The following is a 23357-nucleotide window of genomic DNA, read 5'->3' on the forward strand; positions in this document are numbered from 1 at the left end:
AGTGTCTCGGTGGTCGTTTGGGTAAGGAGACCCTTCCTCACGTTATCCTTTTAAGGCATTGAGTCATCTCAGGACAGTAAAAGTTTGCTGTAAGTTTGCCAACTTCTTGAAGATAATAAGGATGTTCTTTGAAGTAGCTGTAACTCTATCCTAATTGGTACAGGCGTACATACTTGATGTACAGAAGAACCTTGAGGTGATTAACTACTTCTTGTGATCACACCCTTGGTGATGAGCTACTTCTGGCTGTCTCCTCATTATCGCTATCTGTAACATCAGCTCAGTGAATAACTGTTTTTTTGTATACAGTAAGAAGGTCAGTAATTAGCTACTTTCTCACACAATAAGAAGGTTAGTAAGAAACGATCATTTTAGAAACAAAGCAGAGGCCTGTCTTTGGTAACACAAGGACTGAGAATCCACAACTCCTCTGGGCGGCTAGCGTAGCTCACAGGAAAGAAAGTATTTTCTTATGTTTGCAAAGTCCTGAAGTGCAAAGTCCAGCACCTGGGGAGGTGTGACCCCCTGCACCAGCACATCCTGGGGGCAGGCCATTCGGAAAGCAGCATTAGATGGCTCCTGCGAGGCTGCAGGCTGGGATGGGGGAAGAGGGGGCTGTGTCTCAGCTGGGGACTGCTCCTGGCACAGGGCTGCACCACAGAGCGCAGCCCCTCCAGGCTCTCTGCCACCGCGGGGGGGTCAATGCAGAGGAGCACATCCCTCCTCCTTCACCGCCTCTGCCACCCCCGTGTGTGTCACATCTGTCCCCGACGGCAGCAGCGGGAGCAGGGAAGGGGACAGGCAAGTGCCCTCCCTTGCGTGAGGGCTCCGATGGCCGGGGGAGCTGTGGCGGGGACACGGGATGGGAAAGAGGGGCTCCAGGTGAGTACAACCGCCCCCAGCACACACAGCTGGGGAGATACAGACCCTCACGCCCCCCAGGCACAAGGGCTGTGACCCACGGTCCCGCTCCAGGGGCCGGCGCAGAGCCCCTCACTCATTCCACACCCGCCCAGTGTCTGGTTTTGGGGACACAGACCCGCCCTGCTGCAGTGGCTGGAGATTAAAGACTCCCATTTGCCCCCGCAGCTGCACCGGGAGCCCACTGGCTCCAGTACCTGCGCTGGGAGCCCACTGGCTCCGGTAGCTGACACCACAGCTCAGGGACACTCCACCCTTGGTCTGCCACCAGCAGCTGGCACCAAATTCCACTCACACACACAGGGGTGTCACCAGCAGCCGGCACTTGGTCCTTGCAGCACAGAATCACAGAATCATACAATGTGTTGGGTTGGAAGGGACCTCTAAAGGCCATCTAGTCCAACCCCCTGCAGTCAGCAGGGACATGTTCAACTAGATCAAGTTGCTCAGAGCCTCATCAAGCCTGGCCTTGGATGTCTCCAGGGATGGGGCATCTACCACCTCTCTGGGCAACCTGGGCCGGTGTCTCATCACCCTCATTGTAAAGAACTTCTTCCTAATGTCTAATCTAATCTAAACCCACCCTGCTCTAGTTTAAAACTGTATGTCTTTTAACAATTAACTCCTCTACGTTTCACGCAGGTGAAATACAAACTTAGATGGTTTCCTAAGTCCTTGTTCCTTAACGCAGTTAGTCCTGAAAAGCCCTACACCAAACTTCATCATATTTTGGAAAAGGTCAGGACCTTTCCTCCAGGGGACGAGGCAGAAGCTTTGTTCTGAGCCTTGCTCTGACCGTCCTTGTCTTCACAAAGCCAGACAAGCCAACATTACTACCAGACGCAACCAAATGGTATATCCAACCCTTCTTTTTCTTCATAGTTCATGTTAGATTGTCATAGAAATGTAACCCCGTACCTTCTTATGACATTAAAAAAAAAAATTCCATGTGTTTACATGCAGTAGTCAAATTAAAAGCCTCCAAGGCTAGGAGGAGATATGGATTTGTAATTAAAAATAAAAGACTGACAATTTGAAATGAAGTAATGTTTGTGATACTCAGGAATCGAACAAGCTAAAAACATACCTGAAAATATTTTAATTATATTTTAAAATGTTCTTTCATGGCAGTAGCTTCAGTAAATTGCACTACATCAGTCCCTGCATACCATTCAAATTGCGTTCCATTTCTAGAATAATGGTTCACTAGCAAATGACAGAATACAGTTTGTTCCTAATAATTTAAAAAAAAAAAACAACAACAAACAAACTGTAAAACATTTATAACTACTACTAAAAAAATAACACTTCAGCCTAGATTAGAATTGCTAGCTTTAAGGAATGAAATATATTTTGTGGTGTAATATTTTTACTATGTTTTCTTGCTAATTTATACATCTCAGCAACAAGCGTGAGGTATCCTGGTGGTTGGTATAAAAGAGGATTCCAGTCTAACAATGCACGGGACTGCGGAGGTTGTCATTTACACTGCAGTAAAAGTAAATGGCAGAGTAATAAGGAATATTAGAGTTCTTACAAAAGAGTTCAAGAAATAAAAAGGAAAGAGAGAGGCTGTTATTTCCTTCTTCTGTAAGAAAGGCTACAAACACTAGATGTGCCTAACAGAAACGTCTAGTGTCATTTCTTCACTAAACAACTCGGGAAGTCAAGGTTCGAGCGGTTCAGGCTCTGGCAGATATCCCTTTCTTCCCAAATACTTAGCAGCGTTGGGGATTTTTTTAATGTACCCCTTGAGGTGAGTTGAACATATCTGGGCTTAAATATATATTAAAAAAAAAAAAAATAATGAGCAACGCTTGGGGCAGAGTCCTACCACCACGAGCAGTTCTGTGAGGGGTCTGCAGAGAGGGGGCAGGAGCCGATTCCTTGTGGGCCCTGGGACCCTGCACCCACCCTGTGAGCATGGGGCCGGGGGTCCATCCCCAGCCCAGCGCTGCTGCCCGCAGGTGGTCCCTGGGCTGGCTCGTGCTCCACGGTGGCTGCAAGACCAGGCTGCTCCTTCCCTCACCACCAAGGGAAACCTCACCCGGGCATTCCTGCCTCCAGCCAGTTCAACCCCTGCCGCGGCTGGACCTTCTCGCCCTCTGTACCCCAAATTAAAGGAGCTTCTTTACTTGCCAAAGGGTTATGGATCCCAAGCTTGAAGACGCTTAGAAATAACAGTTCCAATCCTGGCTGTATCTAAATCCCTTCCAGCAACTAGTAAAGGTCCTTAGTGTATGGCAATCTTACAGGTGTTCCTGCAGTGCTGCCTCCAGCTCTGGGGCCACCAACAGCAGAAGGACATGGAGCTGTTGGAGCGGGACCAGAGGAGGCCACGGAGATTCTGGGAGGGCTGGAGCCCCTCTGCTGCGAGGACAAGCTGAGAGAGCTGGGGGGGTTCAGCCTGGAGAAGGCTCCGGGGAGACCTTCCAGCCCCTTCCAGTCCCTAAAGGGGCTCCAGGAAAGCTGGGGAGGGACTCTGGATCAGAGAGGGGCGCCATGGGACTTGGGGGAAGGGTTTTACACTGAAAGAGGGGAGACTGAGATGAGATCTCAGGAAGAAATTCATTCTGAGGGCGGTGAGCCCCTGGCCCAGGTTGCCTGGAGAAGCTGTGGCTGCCCCATCCCTGGAGGGGTTCAAGGCCAGGTTGGACGGGGCTTGGAGCAACCCGGTCGGGTGGGAGGTGTCCCTGCCCAGGGCAGGGGGTGGCACTGGGTGATCTTTAAGGTCCCTTCCAACCCAAACCATTCTGTGATTTTGTGATACTGACCCGCCTACCTGTCTCTAGAATTGCGTTGTGGGTGGAATCCTCGTTAGCGTACTCACAGTAAAAGCTGCACTGCTCATTAAAAAAAAAAACAAAACTGTTAAAACCTTTATTGGTAAAATGGGATGAGTATGTTTCTCTACATCACAGGGCTGTTGTGATGTTAAATGAACTGAGGAATACTGAGATATGAGGTATGCAACTATACAAATAAGAGATAAATAATACATGAATAAAAAGTGGTCTGCTCAGGAGTACCACACCATAGTCAGAAGAACGACCTATGGAGAACCACCATGTAAGATGCCACACAGAACGCAGGCTTGAGAGATGATATTTAAAAGCCCCAAAGCCACACAATTCCGTGCCCTTGAGACTCCATTTAAAGCTAGAAGAACACACGAAAATCTTCATGAAATATTTTAATAACAAAGTTACAAATCCCCTTTTACTCAACTGCTCTCAAAGTACAGGGAGAAAAAAAATCCACTGGTAATGGAGTGAAATATCAGTACTTACTACAGTCAGTAAATGCCCGGAGTCACGTCAGTACAAAGCCTGTACGAGATTACCATCAGCTTCTTTTTAATCTCCGGATAAGTGTGCCAAAAAATAACTCTTACATGGCCAGCTTCCTCCTAACGCCTTTCTGCTGCGGTAGGTACAAAATCAACAGTTACAGCCGTCGGCAACAAACCCAGCAACCCAGAACCCAACACACCCAGGCAACAACGCAACTAAAAATACTTGGCACACCTTACCTGGAACCGTCATGCAAAATTAAAACGCTGCCCCAAAACCCAGCTTTCAGAGAAAGGGGCTTCACGTCTCAGTAATTCGGTTAAAAATCTCGTACCAAAGGAGGTTGCTCATAGAGAAATCAAATTTCTCTCCAAAGCGTTATTTTAATAAAGCTTGAAGTAACACCGCTTTAATCCACTTAATTTTAATAATACAAAAAAAAAAAAAAGGACAGATAATTTGCAAGATTGATGATTTTGGGTGCAGCCGGAGCCGGGAGCGTTTTACAGCCCCGTCTCCCCCCCCCCGCACACCTCCCGGCGGTGCCTCAGACCGCCATGAAACCTCACGTTTTAAAACAAAAAAAAATAAAAATAAAGATGTTACCAGCGTGACCGGCTGCGGGCGGGGAAATGGAGGGCGCAAAGGCCCCTCGGGCCCGCGGGGTCCGGACCCGCCCGGGCCGGGGCGGGCAGGCCCGGCCCCCCTCGGCCCCGCCTCCGCGGCCCGGCACTGCCGCGAGCCCTCCCCAAGATGTCGGCGTTTGCAGCCAGCCGGGTGAGCGGCCCGAGGGAGGGGGGGAACGGGGAACGCTGGAGGGTGAAGAGCCGGGGGGGGAGCCGGGCGGGCGCTGCCAGCCCCATCGGCCCCGCGGGCTCCCAGTCCGCCATCGGCCTCGCGGGCACCCTGCCTCCCCTCACGGCCTCCGAGGCGTACTCGGCTGCGCCGCCGGTGGCATGCTTTGATACGCCGTCCGTGAAAGCTGTTTGCTGAAGTACTAACCCTCCCCCTAGGAATTAAGAGCGTTCCTGCCGTAAGAAGTTGTGGGTGACCTCCCCGCCCCGGGCAGCGGGGCGGCTCACGGCTCGGGCAGCCCCCGCTGCGCGCCCGCCCGCCCCCGGCTCCCCGCCCGGCTCCTGAACTGGGGGAAGGGTGAAGGGCGCTGGGACGGGGCGGCTGGGCAGCCGTCCCTCCTTCCCCCAGACAGCCGCGTCCGTCTCTCCTTCCCCGGGGCAGCCGTTTGCTCCCCTCAGACAGCCATGTCCCTCCTTTCCCCGGGCAGCCGTTTGCTCCCCTCAGACAGCCGTGTCCGTCCCTCCTTCCCTCAGACAGCCGTGTCCGTTCTTCCTTCCTTCAGGCAGCCATGTCCCTCCTTCCTTCCTTCAGGCAGCCGTGTCTCTCCCTCCGTCCCCCGGGTAGCCGTGTCCCTCCTTCCCTCTGGCAGACGCGTCCATCCTTCCCTCAGACAGCCATGTCCCTCCTTTCCCCGGGCAGCAGCTGTGTCCATCCTTCTCTCAAGCAGCTATTTTCTTCCCTCGGGCAGACATGTCCTTCCCTCGGGCAACCGTGTCCCTCCATCCCTCAGACAGCCATGTCCCTCCTTCCTTCAGACAGCCGTGTCCTTCCCTTGGGCAACCGTGTCCATCCTTCCCTCAGACAGCCGTGTCCCTCCTTCCCTCTTTCAACATGGTCTCCCACAGCATCCTCACAGGGAAGCTTAGAAAGTGTGGGTTAGGTGACTGGACACTGGGGTGGATTGAAAACTGGTTGAAAGACAGAGCTCAGAGGGTTGTGATTAGGGGCGCAGAGTCCAGTTGGAGGTCAGTGACGAGTGGTGTTCCCCAGGGGTCAGTTCAATACATTCATCAATGACCTGGATGAAGGGACAGACTCAGCAAGTTTGCCAATGACACAAAGCTGGGGGGGGTGGCGGCTGACACACCGGAAGGCTGTGCCGCCATCCAGAGAGACCTGGACAGGCTGGAGAGTTCGGCAGAGAGGAACCTTATGAAATTCAACCAGGGCAAGCATAGGGTGCTGCACCTGGGGAGGAATAACCCCATGCACCAGGACAGGTTGGGGCTGACCTGCTGGAGAGCAGCTCTGTGGAAAGAGACCTGGGACTCCCAGTGGACAACAGGATGACCATGAGCCGGCAATGGGACCTTGTGGCCAAAAAGACCAATGGCATCCTGGGGTGCATCAAGAAGAGTGTGGCCAGCAGGTGGAGGGAGGTCATCCTCCCCCTTTACTCTGCCTTGGTGAGGCCGCATCTGGAGCACTGTGTCCAGTTCTGGGCTCCCCAGCTCAAGAAGGACAGGGAACTGCTGGAGAGGGGACAGCAAAGGGCTACCAAGATGCTGAGGGTACTGGAACACCTCTCTTATGAAGAAAGGCTGAGGGATTTGGGTCTCTTCAGTCTGGAAAAAAGACGGCTGAGGGGGGATCTTATCAACGCTTATAAATACTTAAAGGGTGGGTGTCAGGAGGATGGGGCCAGGCTCTTTTCAGTGGTGCCCGGGGACAGGCACAAACTTAAGCATAGGAAGTTCCACCTAAACATGAGGAGGAACTTCTTGACTTTGAGGATGGCAGAGCCCTGGCACAGGCTGCCCAGGGAGGTGGTGGAGTCTCCGTCTCTGGAGACATTCCAAACCCGCCTGGACGCATTCCTGTGCGACCTGCTCTAAGGTGACCCTACTCTAGCAGGGGGGTAGGACTAGTTGATCTCCAGAGGGCCCTTCCAGCCCCTACAATTCTGTGATTCCCTCAGACAGCCGTGTCCCTCCTTCCCTCACGCAGCTGTGTCCTTCCCTTGGGAAACTGTGTCCATCCTTCCCCCGGGCAACCATGTCCATCCTTCCCTTGGGCAGTTGCGTCCTTCCCTTGGGCAACCGTGTCCATCCTTCCCTCAGGCAGCCATGTCCTTCCCTTGGGCAGCAGCTGTGTCCTTCAACGCGGCCAAGCGCTGGGTCCTGCACTTGGGTCACATCGACCCCATGAATGCCTCAGGCCGGGGGCAGAGTGGCTGGAGAGCTGCCCGGCAGAAAAGGACCTGGGGGTGTTGGTCGACAGCTGGCTGAGTATGAGCCAGCAGCGTGGCCAGGTGGCCAAGAAGGCCAGCAGCATCCTGGCCTGTGTCAGCAATAGTGTGGCCAGCAGGACTGGGGCAGTGATGGTCCCCTTGTACTAGGCACTGGTGAGGCCCCACCTCGAGGGCTGTGTCCAGTTTTGGCCCCTCACGACTAGAGAGACATTGAGGTGCTGGAGCGTGTCCAGAGAAGGGCAACGGAGCTGGTGAGGGATCTGGAGCACAAGTCTGGTGAGGAGTGGCTGAGGGAGCTGGGGGTGTTCAGCCTGGAGAAAAGGAGGCTGAGGGGAGACCTTCTCGCTCTCTACAGCTCCCTGAAAGGAGGGGGTAGCCAGGGGGGTCGGTCTCTTCTCCCAAGGAACAGGCCATGGGACAAGAGGAAACGGCCTCAAGTTGCACCAGGGGAGGTTTAGGATGGATATTGGGGAAAATTTCTCCACTGAAAGGATTATCAAGCATTGGAACAGGCTGCCCAGGGCAGTGGTGGAGTTGCCATCCCTGGAGGGATTTAAAATCTGGGCAGACGTGGTGGTGAGGGACATGGGTTAGTGGTGGTTTTGGCAGTGTTGGGTTAATGGTTGGACTCAATGATCTTAAAGGACCCTTCCAACCTAGACAATGCTATGATTCTAAGATTCCTTCCCTCGGACAGCCTTGCCATGTCCCCCGGTGGGACGCAGATGCTTCCCAAAGTGTCACAGTGATGCTGGAGGTCAGAGAAGGCAGCTCCACCTGACGGCAGCCGGTCCCTCACAGACCAAGGGTGATGCTTTGGGCATCAGTGGTTGGAGTTCAGCCCCCACCAACCATCGCGCCGCGGCCGCATTTCCAAGGGTGGCAGAGCTGGTGTAATGCGCGAGGAGTTGGCTTTGAGCATGGCCACCGGCGACATTGGCCACTGGGGACTTGTCGCTGAATCCACCCAACGACAGGGAGGTTGGCAGAGCGGGCAGGTCGTTGCCCAAATCCCTACATGTTGTGAACTGTGGTCCTTTGTCACCCCTTTGTGCCACCTCCAGGTATGAACCCCCCTCTCCAATCCGTATTTCTATTTGTTGGGGGCAGTGTTGGGTGTTTTCAGAGTAACCGTCAGTGTTGCCCACCACTCAGGTACGAAAACCATGATCGACTTGGGTTTTCTAGCATGAATTTGGCAGCTTCTTTCTTGTAGGGTGTCACCTTTAGCATTATATTCAATTTAGGACTTTTGCTAGTTTAGACAAAACTTTTTGGTGACAAAGTTATATGGGACTGGGTCATCCTTAATTAAAAAAAAAAAGTTATTACAATTACCTGGCTTTTCCTCAACCTTATCTTCTTGTCTGTTTCCAGGTAAAATAAGGTATGAAAAGTTGGGAGGACTGAGGTCTCTCTAGGTGTTTGTGGGTATTGTTTGATTGGTTTGGTTTTTTTTATGTAGTGGTGGTAACAGTTAGGTAAGAAAGCTGAGGCAAGAAGGTAAAACTTAGGTGAGAAAGCAACGTACCGTTTTGTAATGGCTGTGGCTTGGGAAAACTCCAGATGAGTAATACATTGCCTACTGGAAAATACAATCCTGAACCATTAATACACTCACTTACCTCTTCAGTATTCAGAGCTTCTACGCCTAGCAGTGGTCTTCCTGCATTTCTTCACCTTTTAGCTTTATAGATGTTTTCGGTATTTTCTGAAAATACTTCTTTTTCGCTGTGTTGATACTTGTCATTGCCCGTGTTCTTCATGCTTCGTTCTGCAGTTGTGCTGCAGCCGGGCTAGTGGCTTTAGGAGACTTGAGCTGCAAAGATCTTACACCTCATCTTTTCTTTCTCTTTAGCAGATGCTCCGAACCATTGCAGGCCACGGATGGAGAGCACGTTCTAGTAAACCTGCTCAAAACGTACACATAAGCAAACCTGGAGCTGGCTTTAGCTTTGGTAAGTACTGCAGTTTTTACAAGAAATACAATGCTTAAGGACAAATTGCAGTGTTAGGAAAAAACCAAAACAACTGTATTGCCGTTTGGTATGAATTTACAATGAAGGTGTTTATTCTGAATAGATTTCTATTCTTTTTTTTAAAAGTGTTCGCAAACCAAAATTATGTTTTTCTCCAGGTATGCGTGTGATATTTATGAGATTTTCTTCCTTTTTAAACTAACATCTGTCTTGAGCTTTTTTCATTGCCAAAGTTGCCTTAGCTTTGCATAATTATCTCATGCTGGCTTTTAAAACATTAAAATAACTGTATGTAGCCTTAGTTGAACTTGATTGTAAAGAATTCATCCTCATCTTGGTGTATTATGTATGTAAAAGTGAATTTAGTGGGTCAGCAGGTAGATGTTTGGAACTGGGTAGCCAGAATTGTCAAATAAGGAACATTTATCTGCCTCCGTCTCCTTCATTCAATTAGCACAGCCAGCTTCTCATTTCTGTTGGTACTGCATTTTATGGTACATGGTACGTCCTTCTGCATTTTCAGTATTTTGTGAATAATTGCGTCAGAAGTAACTAAGTGCACTGTACATGTTCGTTAGAGATGAGTGGAGGTTTTCTCCAGACGAAGGAGGAAGCTGAGCTTCTCTGGTTTCTGGAGAGGCCCAGGACGGTGGGTCCTCACAGTTTGAATTGTCCTGGAAGGACCTGAGACTTGTCGTGTTTTTTTTTCTTTTCTCACAGTCTGACAACTGGCAGAGAGTACAGAATTTGTGACTTTATTTTTTACTTTTCTTTTTTTAATAGAACTTACTGATGAACAGAAAGAGTTCCAAGCTACTGCTCGTAAATTTGCTTTGGAGGAAATTATTCCTGTTGCTGCACAGTATGACAAAACTGGAGAGGTAAATTTACCATAGAGTAGAGGAAAAATAGATTTTTATCTTAACCTGTGTAAAATTTAAAACATCAACTGCGATGAATCAGGCAGTGACATTCCCTCTCTATTTCAGTATCCTCTTCGGCTCATAAAACGGGCCTGGGAACTCGGTCTTATAAATTCACACATACCAGAAAGCTGTGGTAAGTAAACATTCTTTTTAATCTGTAAAATGAAACAAAGAAAAGGCCTTGGAGGATTTTTATATGTGTAATTATGCGTTCTGTATAAAATGAAGAGTTGCATGCTTGAGCACTGTAAATTTAATCAGTAGGCGGGTTGACACATACAAATGTTATTAGGGGTGGATGTAATCCGGCAACAAATTAGACAGATCACGATTTAGTAACTTACAACCAGTTTTTCTACCACAATTACAACTGACTGATGTTCCCCTGGTGCACCGCCTCAGCTGCGGAGGCAGAGAAATTGGAAAGTCGTATTTTGATCTAGTCTCTGACGCAGGCTGCAGCAATTTAAGAGTTTTTTCCAGAAGGACAGTTTTCCAGTTTCGGTGCCATGAGGTACAGCTGTGCTTTGGCAGTGCTTGGGTATGTGACTGACCAGGGTAAAAAATGTTAAAATTTTTAGATTTTCTTTATTGCATCTGTATTGTGTGAAAAAGAATTTGTGGAAATGTCCATAGCAGACCCTATTTTTTTTTTGAAGACTCATCAGAGTGTATAACTTGTATCAAAAATGTAATTAATGAGGCTAAGGCACAAAGAGACGAAAGGAGCAATTGTGATGATGACATTTACTCCATCACAAATTCTAGGGAAACTCACGGCTGAAATAGCTGGATTATTGCAATGTGTAATCGCTCCGTTATTAAATTAAAACTTAAAAGTGACAAATTGGACACCATTTACAGGCTCTCCCGAGGGAGAGCTGGGAAAATACCAATGAGCCTGATACGCCATGTAAATAACGAACACATAAGGTGAAGCACAGCTAGAGTGGACATACACAAACGAAGGGTTTTTGTAAAAGGAAGTCATGGCACAAAAAATAATTAGGGTTCTCTGAAGTAGCTAATAAGTGTGTGAACAGGAGCTGCCTGCTTGGTATAAAAATGCTGGAACTTCCAAAATGAATTTGAAAAATCATCAGGTTTCACAGCAGAAAAATCAGCGGCATGGTCTTGTTGGTGCTTGTGCTATTTGGAATATCTAGAAATAATCTGGAAAAGGACATCAATAGTGAGGCCACAGAGTTTACTGATGATCCTAAATTATTCAGTATAGGAAAGGTGAGGCTGGTGCAAAGAGCTGTAGAGAAGGTTGTGAAACCAGGTGACTGTTAAAACGGCAGATGGAAATTCAAAATAGGAAAAATGATGCACACAAGGAAGGAAAGAAGCAATCCAAACTTCCTAAATAAAACAGTGTCTTCTGAACAAGTTACTACCTCTAAAAAAAAAAAACCAAAAAAAAAGAAGATATTTTTGGGGTTATAATATATAGTTTGTTGAAGATGTCAGCATGATGCCCAGAAGTGGTCAAAACCGTAACTGTAAGGTCAGAAATTAAGGAGGGAATGACAAAAAAAAAGCAGAAGCCATAATTCTGCTGCTGCTTGAATCCAGACTGCTCTTGCCTCTTTAATGTGTTGATCCTTCCACCCCAAAAGGGTGTTGTGGGAGTGGAGAAGGTTCCTAAACGGATGACAAAGATGATAAAAGACAGAGAACAGCTTCTGTGTGAGAAACACCTGAAACGCCAGTGTCATGGAGTGCGTGAAGAGGGATCCATGGCTCGTTGTCCCCTTCACACAACCAGAAGGCAGCAAACGAAGGCAGCAGGCTCAGGATAAACGAAAGGAGATGGTTTTACGCTCAATGCAGGGTTAATTTGGGAAACTCATTACCCCTGGATGATACCGATGCTAAAATTGTACACAGGTTCAAAAAGAGACCGGGCAAATTCACAGAAGTGTCTATCAGGGGTTAGCTGACAAAGACACCGAAGATCCTTTTGGCTGAGGAAGTCACCTGAAGGCTGGGGAAAATATTTTGAGGGAGTATTGCTGTAGTGTTACTGTATTTTTATGCACTTCCCAAAGTGTTGGCTTGTGTCAGAAACAGACCACTGGGTTGGTTTTCTGACCAATACAGATGCTTTGGGTTTTTATTTCTAAGCGCTGTGGTAGCCCCTGTGGCCCTTTCTCTGCTTCATAAGAACTCTTAAAAAAATTCTCAGATGTAAAGTAGTCAAAAGATTCCAGTGGTACATTCTTGCCGTTCAGTGCAACGTGGCCCACAGCAAGAAGGCAAGCAGCCTGGCACGGCGAGCTGTCCTTCCAAAGTCACCTGTTAACTAATCTGACGAAACTTCATTTAGAAAGCTTGGATGGGAAGGCCTAATCGAACACCGTGCTCAATTAAATGGACGTGGGGGAATGTGTTTTTGATAAGTAAATTTTGTAAATCACTGATACCATAATGGTATCAGTGGGTTGGGGTGGGTTGAGAATGGTTTGGGTCGGAAGGGACCTTAAAGACCATCCAGTGCCACCCCCTGCCCTGGGCAGGGACACCTCCCACCAGACCAGGCTGCTCCAAGCCCCGTCCAACCTGGCCTTGAACCCCTCCAGGGATGGGGCAGCCACAGCTTCTCTGGGCAGCCTGAGCCAGGGGCCCAAGTTCCACTTTTAACTAATTTTAGTCAAATATTTCAACTGTAGGTGGCCTTGGCCTCGGCAGTTTTGAAGCCTGCCTTATTACGGAAGAGTTAGCCTATGGATGTACGGGCGTCCAAACGGCCATCGAGGCGAACTCCCTCGGGGTGAGTTCTGTCTTTTCTTACCTCCTCTAAACTAGAAGCAGTGCCCTTTGAAAAGGTGAATTAATGGTCCATTTTCTTGCAGCAAATGCCAGTAATCATTGCGGGAAATGAGCAGCAGCAGAAGAAATACTTAGGAAGAATGACAGAGGAGCCAATGATGTGTGTAAGTATAGCTTAGGAACACTGTGGAATGTTCCTAAATCATATTAATCAGGTTGGTTGGTTTGTTTGTTTAAAATACTGATACCTACTCACAACTTAGCCTGTTTTAGTTTGTAAATTAACAGTGGTGTTTACTGAAAGACAAGGAATATTGAACTAGATGTATTCAATAAGCAAATGGAAGATGTTACCTGGAAAACTATCCTAAGTCACTTACTGAAAATTAATACCTTTCATTTCCCTTTCAAGAGAAGGTGAAGGAGTTTAAGAAAAATGCAAGGCTTATATGAGCACACTCAACTCAGATGGGCGTTAAACTGCAGTTACGAACCTTAAATATTACCTAAGCAGTACTTGTTACACGGGAAGGAGTAAAGATTCACGTGCAATGGGTTAAAATCTGAACAACTAAGCCTCATAAAATGGAGCGCACAGTAACCATAGAATGTTACCCTGTGTTCTTATTTTCAGATTTTAGAGATCCTTAGCTTTTCTATCAGAGTTTGCGAAGCATGAGGAAGTGATGACTTGTTAAAAAGTACAGAATGGTCCTGTATATCATTAAAGTAAAAGACAATTTTAAGTATTATTATGGATTTATAAGGAAAATTAACCTTAGCGTGTTTGGATTCTTGCTCAGACAGCTGTTGGGGTTGTTTGCTGTCATATTTTGGTGTTCTCCGTGCAGTTAATTTAAAACCTTTGCAGGTCAGTTTGGTGCATGTAATTCTGCAATAATTTGTGGTTGCTTAAAATGAGAATTTTTATTCCTCCAGATTTTGTGTTTTGTTTTCTTTTAGGCTTACTGTGTAACAGAGCCCGGAGCAGGCTCTGATGTGGCTGGGATAAAAACAAAGGCTGAGAAGAAAGGAGATGAATACGTTATTAATGGCCAGAAGATGTGGATCACAAATGGTGGGAAAGCAAACTGGTGCGTTGACTTTTGACTCACCTTCCACTTTCTGTTATTCTGTTCTATACTGACATGTGTCATTCCCCCCCCACAACCCAAGGTAGATGCTGGTGTTTCTTTAAAGATCTGCTATAAATCCGAACGTTCGTTATGTTTCATCGCACTGCGCTTTAATCAGCGACCACTTTGTCAGGACAAGGTATGAGAAAGCAGTCCCAAGTGCTGTGCAGTGCCTAAAAAGGAAACTGAGCGATGACAAGACTCCCTTCAAAAATGCCTCTCAAATTTTGCTGCTATCAAACAAAATCAATTCCGCTTTCTCTTCAGGGAAGGGCAGCAGCAGTATGAGTTAACTCGCAAAGTGCTCGAGAGGCTCATGTTACCAGCGACCTTGCTTTGTGAGTGTGCTGACCCGGACCAGTTGCTTCTGATTCTACTGGAAACATCTCTCACTTTTAGTGAAGATAGGCAACACCACAGTCCGGGAGTTTGTCTTTCATTTTCTTAAGGAAAGATATTTTCCAAGTGTCAAAGAATCCAGATTTTGCTGTGGTGCCTATGGATCGTGCTTTACAATATCGACCTCTTTCATCATGTCTCACATAAGATCGTGCTCATCCCCAACACATATATTCTTTCGAATTCAAGAGGAAAAACTTTATACATTTATGGATAAAGCTGAATTTTCTCGTTATTTATTTCCTGGTTTAAGGCAGAACCATCAAAGAGAATCTACCAGCTATCTTTTCATCTTACTGAACACCATAAATGTGATTTACAACTGTTTAACTTCTAACAGAAAAAAACTTACTTAAAGCTTATACTGAGAAGAATAAAATTATGATGTTTGAAATCAAGAGGATAACATAACATTCTGTATGCAATACTGTATTTCCTAAATAACAATTTTCACATCTGTGCTGTGAATGCGTTTCTTTAGTACTATTTGTGAAGCTGATCGTATTATTAAGACTTGGATTACATGGAAAAGGTGCAGAACCTTTGCACGTTGATCTGAAGTAATTTTTTTAAATCTTGACTTTTGTGGTAAGAGGTGCACTGCCACTTCCTCTCCCTCGCTCCCTTTCGCTTTATTTTTGGAAGGTCCAAGAAAGAAGGGTTGTTAACTTACTGATAGATGTATTATATGGTACAAACGCACCTAAAAATATTTAACATACGAGCTAAAAAAGTATCTGCTTGTTAATTGTGAGGATAAACTGACTCCCTTCTTCTTTGTTTTCCACTAGGTATTTTTTGCTAGCTCGTACCGATCCAGACCCAAAAGCTCCTGCAAGCAAAGCCTTTACTGGATTCATTGTGGAAGCAAATACCCCTGGAATCCAAATTGGAAGAAAGGTGAGCAGCGATCTCTGATTTGACAAGCCAGGAATTACTATTCACTTCCAAATCCGTAATGCATCAAATTGCCATCAAAGAAAAAAGCCTGTTAAGCCACCGAACGTTTTCATGTGCTCAATGATCTTTCCATTTCCACAGCACACAGAAACTATTCATGAGATGTACTTAGTAATTATATTAGTTCAGATAAGGAATTACTCAGAGTGGTCTAAAGTAAGATGACTTTGCAGAGCTGCAAAAGAATCTTTGCCACCCACTTAATTGACAAGTGCCAATTAAAGTGAAGTAGCAAGCCTTGAAAGTGTAAGCAGCAAGGTGGACAACTAACCGTAAACATGGCGTGCTTTAATGTTAGCTTCTCCTGCTCAGGGAACGGGCCTCTGAGACACTGGGCGAGTTCTTGTTTGAGGGGGGAAAGAAAGAAAGAAAGGAAAGAAAGGAAAGAAAGAAAGAAAGAAAGGAAAGAAAGGAAAGAAAGAAAGAAAGAAAGGAAAGAAAAGAAAGAAAGGAAGGAAGGAAGGAAAGAAGGAAGGAAGGAAGAAAGAAAAGAAGGAGAAAGAAAGAAGAAAGTACTATTTTTGGTAGCAGGGAAAATTGGACATTGAACATTAGGAAAGGAGTCGGAAACCTTGAACATCTCATTTATTTATTTGTGTGTTTGTAGTACAGCTGCATTTTACTACTGCCTGCGTTTTAGGTTCTTTACTTTTTCCTCTCTCATCTCAAAAGGATATAATTGAACTAGAAAAACACAAACGAGTGATTACAGCTACAGAATTAATTTCACAAACGAAGAAAGTAAACTGCCCAGCTTTGAGAAATAAAGGGCATGCGGATCAGTAAATGCAGAACTAGTATTTGGTGTGTATGTGGTGATTTTTAGATAAAAATGTAGTGTTTGACGGGGGGGGGGGAGGGGGGAGCTTTCTTTATGCTTTGAGGAAACTAAGGAATGAAAACGTGTTGTACCTTGGAAGAATGTAATTTAGTTGCCCGTCTGTAAACTTCCCTTTTCAGGAAATGAACATGGGTCAGCGCTGCTCTGATACAAGGGGTATTGTCTTTGAAGACGTAAGAGTGCCAAAAGAAAACGTGTTAATAGCTGAAGGAGCTGGCTTCAAGATCGCAATGGGAGCTTTTGATAAGACCAGACCACCTGTAAGTATCAGAAATAAGTTACTTCATAAATATGATAGGAATTTCTGATTTTCACTCTGTACTGTGTTTAATTCAGGTAGCAGCTGGTGCTGTTGGGTTGGCAAAAAGAGCGCTCGATGAAGCTACTAAATATGCTTTGGAGAGAAAAACCTTTGGGAAACCAATTGTTGAAGTAAGTTAAATATATGAAAATGAATATATCGAAAAGCTCTGTTTTCATACCAGATGCACTACTAGTGAATTTTCAAGGTCATTCCTTGATATTTAGTATGTGTGATTTATTATCTCTGCCATTGCTTGTTTTCAAGTGCATAGGTCAGTGCTATCTAAGTAAATGTAGCTTTGCAGTAACTCCTGGGATTCTTCAATAATTTATTAATGACAATAGTAAAATCACAAAGCAAACTCTGCCCCAAACCCTGAAACTCGTGGACTGTCAGGCCATACTTAAGTTCTTCAACGCTAATGCACAGGGAAGTTCAGGGAAGGAAAAAACCTCCTTGAGGTACGTGAAACAAGACTCAACGGTATTAAGACTAATAGAATACATCGCTGGTCACGCTGCTTACCAGGCCGAAAGAAATACCAATAAACATCAAACTAAATACAGATCTCATAAAAAGTAAAGCACAACTTCATAATTCAGTACTTGATCTCTGTGACTACATGAATTTTAGAATTAAAAGTCTAATTCAACATACAGTTATGAGAGCCTGATCCAAATTTGGTACAACTCCTCAAGTCGAATCTCCCCAGCGTGTTAAATTTGCAAACTAAGAAATTGAGAAGACTGTATTCTTCTCGGATGCCGTGGAATTTTCAGCGGGCGGTGTTAACCCAGTGCATTCCATCACCCGCAGCACCAAGCAGTGTCTTTCATGCTTGCTGAAATGGCCATGAAGGTGGAGCTGGCTCGCATGGCTTACCAGCGAGCTGCCTGGGAGGTGGACGCTGGTCGCAGGAACACCTACTACGCCTCCATTGCAAAGGCCTTCGCTGGAGACGTCGCCAACCAAGTGGCTACAGACGCAGTGCAGATTTTTGGAGGGAATGGATTTAATACCGAATATCCTGTAGAAAAACTAATGAGAGATGCTAAAATCTACCAGGTAAGTAAACAAGAGAACGTCATCTTTATAGTAATGCATCCATGTTATATAAAACAAACTAATGGCTGCTTACTTGCAATCATGATATACGTATATAAAAAAAGTTTCATGGATGAGAGCAATAATCCATTTAAAGAAAGGGCGTTCAAGTCAGGCAAATTCTTTCATGCAAAACTCTTTGCGTTAGATCAATAACTTGACCCATGCAAGCTAAATAAAGTTTGTGGTGTGGGTTTGTTTTTCTGATGTGGTAACTCTTGGGAATTCTCGGACTCGAGAATTCTTGCACTCGATTCAAATTCTTGCACTCTTTGTTCCAAAGCTTTTGGACCCTTAGGAAACAACACTGCAGAGAACACTGATGAAAACAGCAATGCGTGCTGGAGGGTTCTGTAAGTGCAGGTGGTTTATGTACGTTCTCGTCATCGCTTCTTGCTGTGCTTTAACACTTCTGTCTGAAACTCTGGTGTCATAAGCCAGGCAGATTACTTCAGTGAAGATATCACCAGCGCTGTGTGTCATGGATTAATTATCTTGCACGTATTAGCAGAGGTGTGACACAGCCCGGAGCGCTGCGCCTTTTTTTTTAAAAAAAAAACAAAACAAACAACAAAACTCAACAGCAAAATGTGTTCATATTTACTGATGTTTAGCCCGTAGTCACCCATAATCCCCAAATCTTTTTCTGCAGTTTTATTACCAGGAAATTATTCGATGTCGTAATTCTGCTCTTAGCAAATACTAAGCTACAGTGCTTTATTCAGCAAACGCGATTTAATTATGTTCAGGAAACCCGGTAATTTTGTATCTTTTCACCTCTTTCTGACATTACTAGTGACCGGATAAAACATATAAAAATAGACGATATCAAGAAATGCATGTGGCCTGTGCTCTGTAATGTTGGTTGTAACCGCTGCCATCCGTGAGATTCTGGGTGGTTGAAGTTTCTCTTACAGCTGACTTTAAAATGAAAAGTATTCTCACTGGCCACGAATTTTTCTGTTCTAGGATAGAAAACTGCTGTTTTGGAATCAAAAGGTTCTTAGCCCTAATTGTGCTCCTGCAAGCGAGGAAATGAATGAGCAACTGAACTTTGTTATGATCGGGCTTTTTTTCCTGGGGGGTTCCATATGTTTCTAGAGAAAGAGGGTGGGAGGGTTAGAAGTTTTATTTGAAAGCTGAAACTCATTTTACAGGATCCCAGTTACTTAGAGTTTCCATTACACTGATCTGTCATGAATGCCTGGCTAGATAGACTTTTTTGGTTTTGATTGTTCAAATTAATCAGATTTAGTATTACTTTTTTTTTTTGGTGTTTTTCTGCTCCCCTTCATTCCCAAAAGAATACAGGAAAGGCTTTTGTCTTTACAATTATTTCATCCGTGTCTCTTGATTGCGCATCACTATATTTCTGCCCAGTTCCAGACGGTAAATGCTTTTGGCCGTATGTTTCCTGTAAAGAAACTTTGTTTTCCGCCTGTTCTTTTCTGCCGTATATTTGGTATTTCTCAGGGTGACACAGTTGTGCTGCAGCGCTTACTGGTAACACTCTTACACGTCCAGGCTGTGCTCTGGGCGTCTGTCTGGCCGCAGATCCAGGCTGCTGGGACAGGCCCTCGTGACTTAACTTCTCCAATTCAGAAAACTTCCCGTCTTTAATTGGCAGGGATTCTTGCAGCTACTCCCATCGCCTTACGAACCAAACCCCTTTGTAAAGCCTAAATTAGGTATTTTCTTCCCCGGATAAGACATTTTCCCCATTGTTCTTCACCCACTGTGTCTGTTAATTTCCTGAGAGCCTTCCTGAGCTTTGATGGGGGCGTGTGAGAGCATGACTGTCTCTCCATGTCTCCTCTGGGATTAGCCCACTGTCATTACTCAAGCCACGCTGGATTTTTTTTCGGTTTTCTCTGTCTTTCTGCACACACTAATCGACATCGGATTAGTGCTACAAAGGCTTACAAGCGTAGGAAGACCCGTTAAAATATTTTCTTAAAAAATGATCAGCTATCGTTACTTTAATTCCACTTTGCAGATTTATGAGGGAACTGCTCAGATCCAAAGGATGATCATTGCTCGTGAACACGTTGGCAAATACAAGGCTTAAAGATGTGTTTCAAGCACGGCTGGCGCCGCTGTAGTCCTGTGTTCTCATGGAAGAAGACTTTTGTGCAGTCCAATTAGAAAGGCCTGGAAAAACGCCTTTTCCTTCGAAATCTTTCTGTTGCGTATGCAATTAAGCAGCACTTCTGTACTCCCCGCCCCTTCCCTCACTTCGTGCCTCCTGACTAGCAAACTTGGTGTTTTCTAAACGTTTCTGAATTCCAAAGTGATTGGTGGTCGTCTTTCCCCACTCACTCTCTTTCACTCAGATCTTTGGCTTTTGGTGGGAGAAGAGGTAAACACCTTCCCTGGAAAATTTATACGATCAAAAAAGTGCACAAAATTCAGATTTTTTTTTTAATTTCTCTTTTTTTGGTCTGTGAAGGAATTGGATTTTAGGTGTTTCTGTATTGTTTATAATGATACAGTTTTGCTCCCCCTCCTTTAGCCCTGGAGTTTGGGTGGATTTCAAATTAATAAATCTCAGGGAAATCTAAAAAAGCAGTTCTGCTTCCTCGGGAATGCCATGCTGCAGCACACGGTCTCTACGTCACCACTTGCTAAAATAAATATGCTTACAGTGGGGGTTTGTGGCCTTTAGCAACTTGCGTCTTTTAAAAAAATTGGAAGTGACTATATACTGACTTATGGACCTTTCAGAAACGTACAGTCTCATAAATTACAACACAGATTGGTGTTATTTTTCTCAAACAGTGGTGTTATTACTACTTGCAGATTATCTGTATTTTTACCTGCATCCAGAAACTAGTTTTTGTTTTCAAAACATACAGTATAATAGGGCTGCTTTTCTGTGACTCAGCCATCTCAGTCCTCTGAATCCAGCAGACAGAAATTGTCCTTTAACGCATTTATCTCTGTGCCTCCAAGAAGGCTGTAGCGTTTATGAAGAAAACATCCGTTTGCTTGTGCCTTAAGCAAGATTTCTTCTTCGTGGATGAACGTTAAGGACAGCTCTTGAGAAATTCAGGTATGTGTTTTTATCAACGTAGGAAAAAAGAAGTATGATCGTTCAATTTTAAGTGTGTTTTCATTTTAACTGGTCCCATGTGGGAGAACCTGTAGGAAACTGCCTTATGTTCAGTTATAACGGCACTGTTCTAAGCTCGGGTATTACCCCAGATACAATAAGCGGCAAGAAATGAGAACCTCGCAACACAGTGCTTTTCCACTGTAAAATTAGATGATCAAAATGTTGTTTTCAACAGGCACCACTGCATTCTAATAAAAAAAAAAAAACACAACTACTTTTAAGCAGAGAGGTGCGGTTGCTTTTATTCACTTTGCTTGCCCCATCGTTTAAATTGTATTTCAGGTGAGTTGTACAGTGTCCGAGGCGCGTTCCGGCCCTGCTGCTCTCCACCACAGCCCTCCCAGCTCAGCGCCCCGAAGCCCTGCGCTGCCGCCCTCTCTCCTCAAGGATTTAGATGCTGCCCAGTAAGAGAATACTGGCTTCCCGGAGCGCGGCCCCTCTCACCACCTTGCTTCCTGAGCAAGGCAGTGCTCTGTCAGGGTGAGGCAAGTGGAAGTGCGTAGCTTTTCCTCAGGCATCGCGTTTATTTCAAATCCAGTATATTTAAACCTATTATTCCTTTCCATTAGTACATGTGTATTATAGTTTGAGAAACCCACAATTTAGACAATATATTTAGACAATTATTCTGTCACACGGTGACCCCTCCCCACCCAGGAAGGAGAACTGGGGAAAGAACAAGGAAACCCGAGGGCTGAAATATAAACAGATTTAATAGGCTAAGACTAGATAACTGACACTAAAGAACAGTATTGATCCTGATACCAACATAAAACACACAAGGTTTGTACCCAGCCTGTTCCATCATCAGGAAGCCGTGCACTCCCCGCAGGGGACAGCAAATGTTGGACACTGCCAGCGCTGCGGCTTTGGGAGGAAGGGAAGGGCTCTGGGCTCCGGCACCGGGGCGAGGAGTTCTCAGGATCGCAGCCATCAAGGAAAAGAGAACTCCTCAGCAAATTTCCTAATTTTTATTGAACGTGACGTTCACGGCATGAAATAACCCTGTTGGCAGCTTGGGTCAAGTGCCCGGGTCTCACTCCTCCTCATCCCCGCACCTAGTGAGCTCGAAAACACTGAGACCTTGAAACCTGCCCACCAGAGCTGGCTCTAAAGTAAATATTTTCAAAATTCAGACACTAGAGTCTTGTAAAAGTGCAGTTTTCCCAAGCGTTAGAAGAGAAATTAGACCTGTGTCCCTCAAACCAGGACAATGTATTTAACGACATCTGCAGCAAGAACAGCTGGGAAGGAGGAATTTTTCTGAGATTTTTTACCATGGATGGCCCTTCTTTCAGCGCTGGCAGAACGCACCTTCCCCAGACCTCCTGGAAATGGCTGGCTGCTGGTGAGTGCAGTGTCCGGCGCTGGGATCCCCGTGTCCAAGGCCTGGATGTACTGGAGAGAGTCCGTGGTGACGGCGGAGGGTCTGGAGCACGAGGCTGAGATCTGGGACGGTTCGGGCCATGGAGGCTCGGGGGGATCCTGTCAATGCACATCAACACCTGAGGGGATGGAAGGAAGCGGAGGGAGCCCACTCACAGCGCAAGAGGCAACAGGCATGAATTAAAACATGCAAAATCCCACTAGGAACACAAGGAAACATGCTTTTTTTTTTTTTTTTTTTTTTTTTTACTGCCAGGGTGGGTCAAAACCTGGCACAGGTTGCCCAGATGGGCTGTGGAGTCTCCATCCTTGGAGACAGTCAGAGCCCACCTGGACGTGGTCTGCTGGAGTAGGTGGCCTCCAGAGGTGCCTCCCCACCTGAACCCCTCTGTGATTTCCTCTGCAGCTGCTCACGAAAACGCCCTTGCTCCACCATGGTCCCTGTCACCCCCACTCTGGGCAGTAGACATCCTGTCACAGCTTGTGTTCCGCTTGCCTTACTGAACCACAGAATCATAGCACTGTCTCGGTTCAAAGGGACCTTTAAGATCATTGAGTCCAACCATTAACCCAACACTGCCAAAACCACCACTAACCCATGTCCCTCACCACCATGTCTGCCCAGATTTTAAATCCCTCCAGGGATGGCGACTCCACCACTGCCCTGGGCAGCCTGTTCCAATGCTTGATAACACTTCTGGTGAAGAAAATTTTCCTAATATCCAACCTAAACCTCCCCTGGTGCAACTTGAGGCCGTTTCCTCTTGTCCCATGGCCTGTTCCTTGGGAGAAGAGACCGACCCCCCTGGCTACCCCCTCCTTTCAGGGAGCTGTAGAGAGCGAGGTCTCCCCTCAGCCTCCTTTTCTCCAGGCTGAACACCCCCAGCTCCCTCAGCCACTCCTCACCAGACTTGTGCTCCAGATCCCTCACCAGCTCCGTTGCCCTTCTCTGGACACGCTTCAGCACCTCAATGTCTCTCTAGTCGTGAGGGGCCAAAACTGGACACAGCCCTCGAGGTGGGGCCTCACCAGTGCCTAGTACAAGGGGACCATCACTGCCCCAGTCCTGCTGGCCACACTATTGCTGACACAGGCCAGGATGCTGCTGGCCTTCTTGGCCACCTGGCCACGCTGCTGGCTCATACTCAGCCAGCTGTCGACCAACACCCCCA

At 46.2% G+C, this 23357-nt stretch overlaps 1 protein-coding gene across 4 annotated transcripts; it reads left to right on the forward strand.

Moving 5' to 3' along the window:
• The first annotated feature begins 4861 nt into the window (after positions 1-4861).
• LOC128903489 (medium-chain specific acyl-CoA dehydrogenase, mitochondrial-like) lies at positions 4862-21020 on the forward strand. 4 transcript variants are annotated; one of them, XR_008464098.1, is made up of 13 exons: positions 4862-4991; positions 9119-9218; positions 10023-10120; positions 10229-10298; positions 12841-12941; positions 13024-13104; positions 13904-14034; positions 15267-15375; positions 16396-16536; positions 16613-16708; positions 17397-17645; positions 17968-18037; positions 19681-21020. XR_008464098.1 is itself a non-coding variant. In XM_054187501.1 (12 exons), exons 1-12 carry the CDS (start codon positions 4968-4970, stop codon positions 19750-19752), a joined length of 1272 nt encoding a protein of 423 aa, XP_054043476.1. In that variant the 5' UTR covers positions 4862-4967; the 3' UTR covers positions 19753-21020. The 4 variants fall into 4 exon arrangements, 2 of the variants coding, with proteins under 2 accessions (XP_054043476.1, XP_054043477.1); XR_008464099.1 differs by lacking the exon at positions 19681-21020 and adding an exon at positions 18654-18731; XM_054187501.1 differs by lacking the exon at positions 17968-18037.
• Positions 21021-23357: the final 2337 nt, after the last annotated feature.

The sequence above is a fragment of the Rissa tridactyla genome, unplaced genomic scaffold, assembly GCF_028500815.1.
Source record: "Rissa tridactyla isolate bRisTri1 unplaced genomic scaffold, bRisTri1.patW.cur.20221130 scaffold_37, whole genome shotgun sequence".
Classification (NCBI taxonomy): domain Eukaryota; kingdom Metazoa; phylum Chordata; class Aves; order Charadriiformes; family Laridae; genus Rissa; species Rissa tridactyla.

Coding starts and splice junctions, on each gene's coding strand:
- LOC128903489 (XM_054187501.1), top strand. CDS start 4,968: ATGTCGGCGTTTGCAGCCAGCCGG. Junction 4,992..9,118: donor CGGCGTTTGCAGCCAGCCGG/GTGAGCGGCCCG, acceptor CTTTCTCTTTAG/CAGATGCTCCGAACCATTGC. Junction 16,537..16,612: donor TTGATAAGACCAGACCACCT/GTAAGTATCAGA, acceptor TGTTTAATTCAG/GTAGCAGCTGGTGCTGTTGG.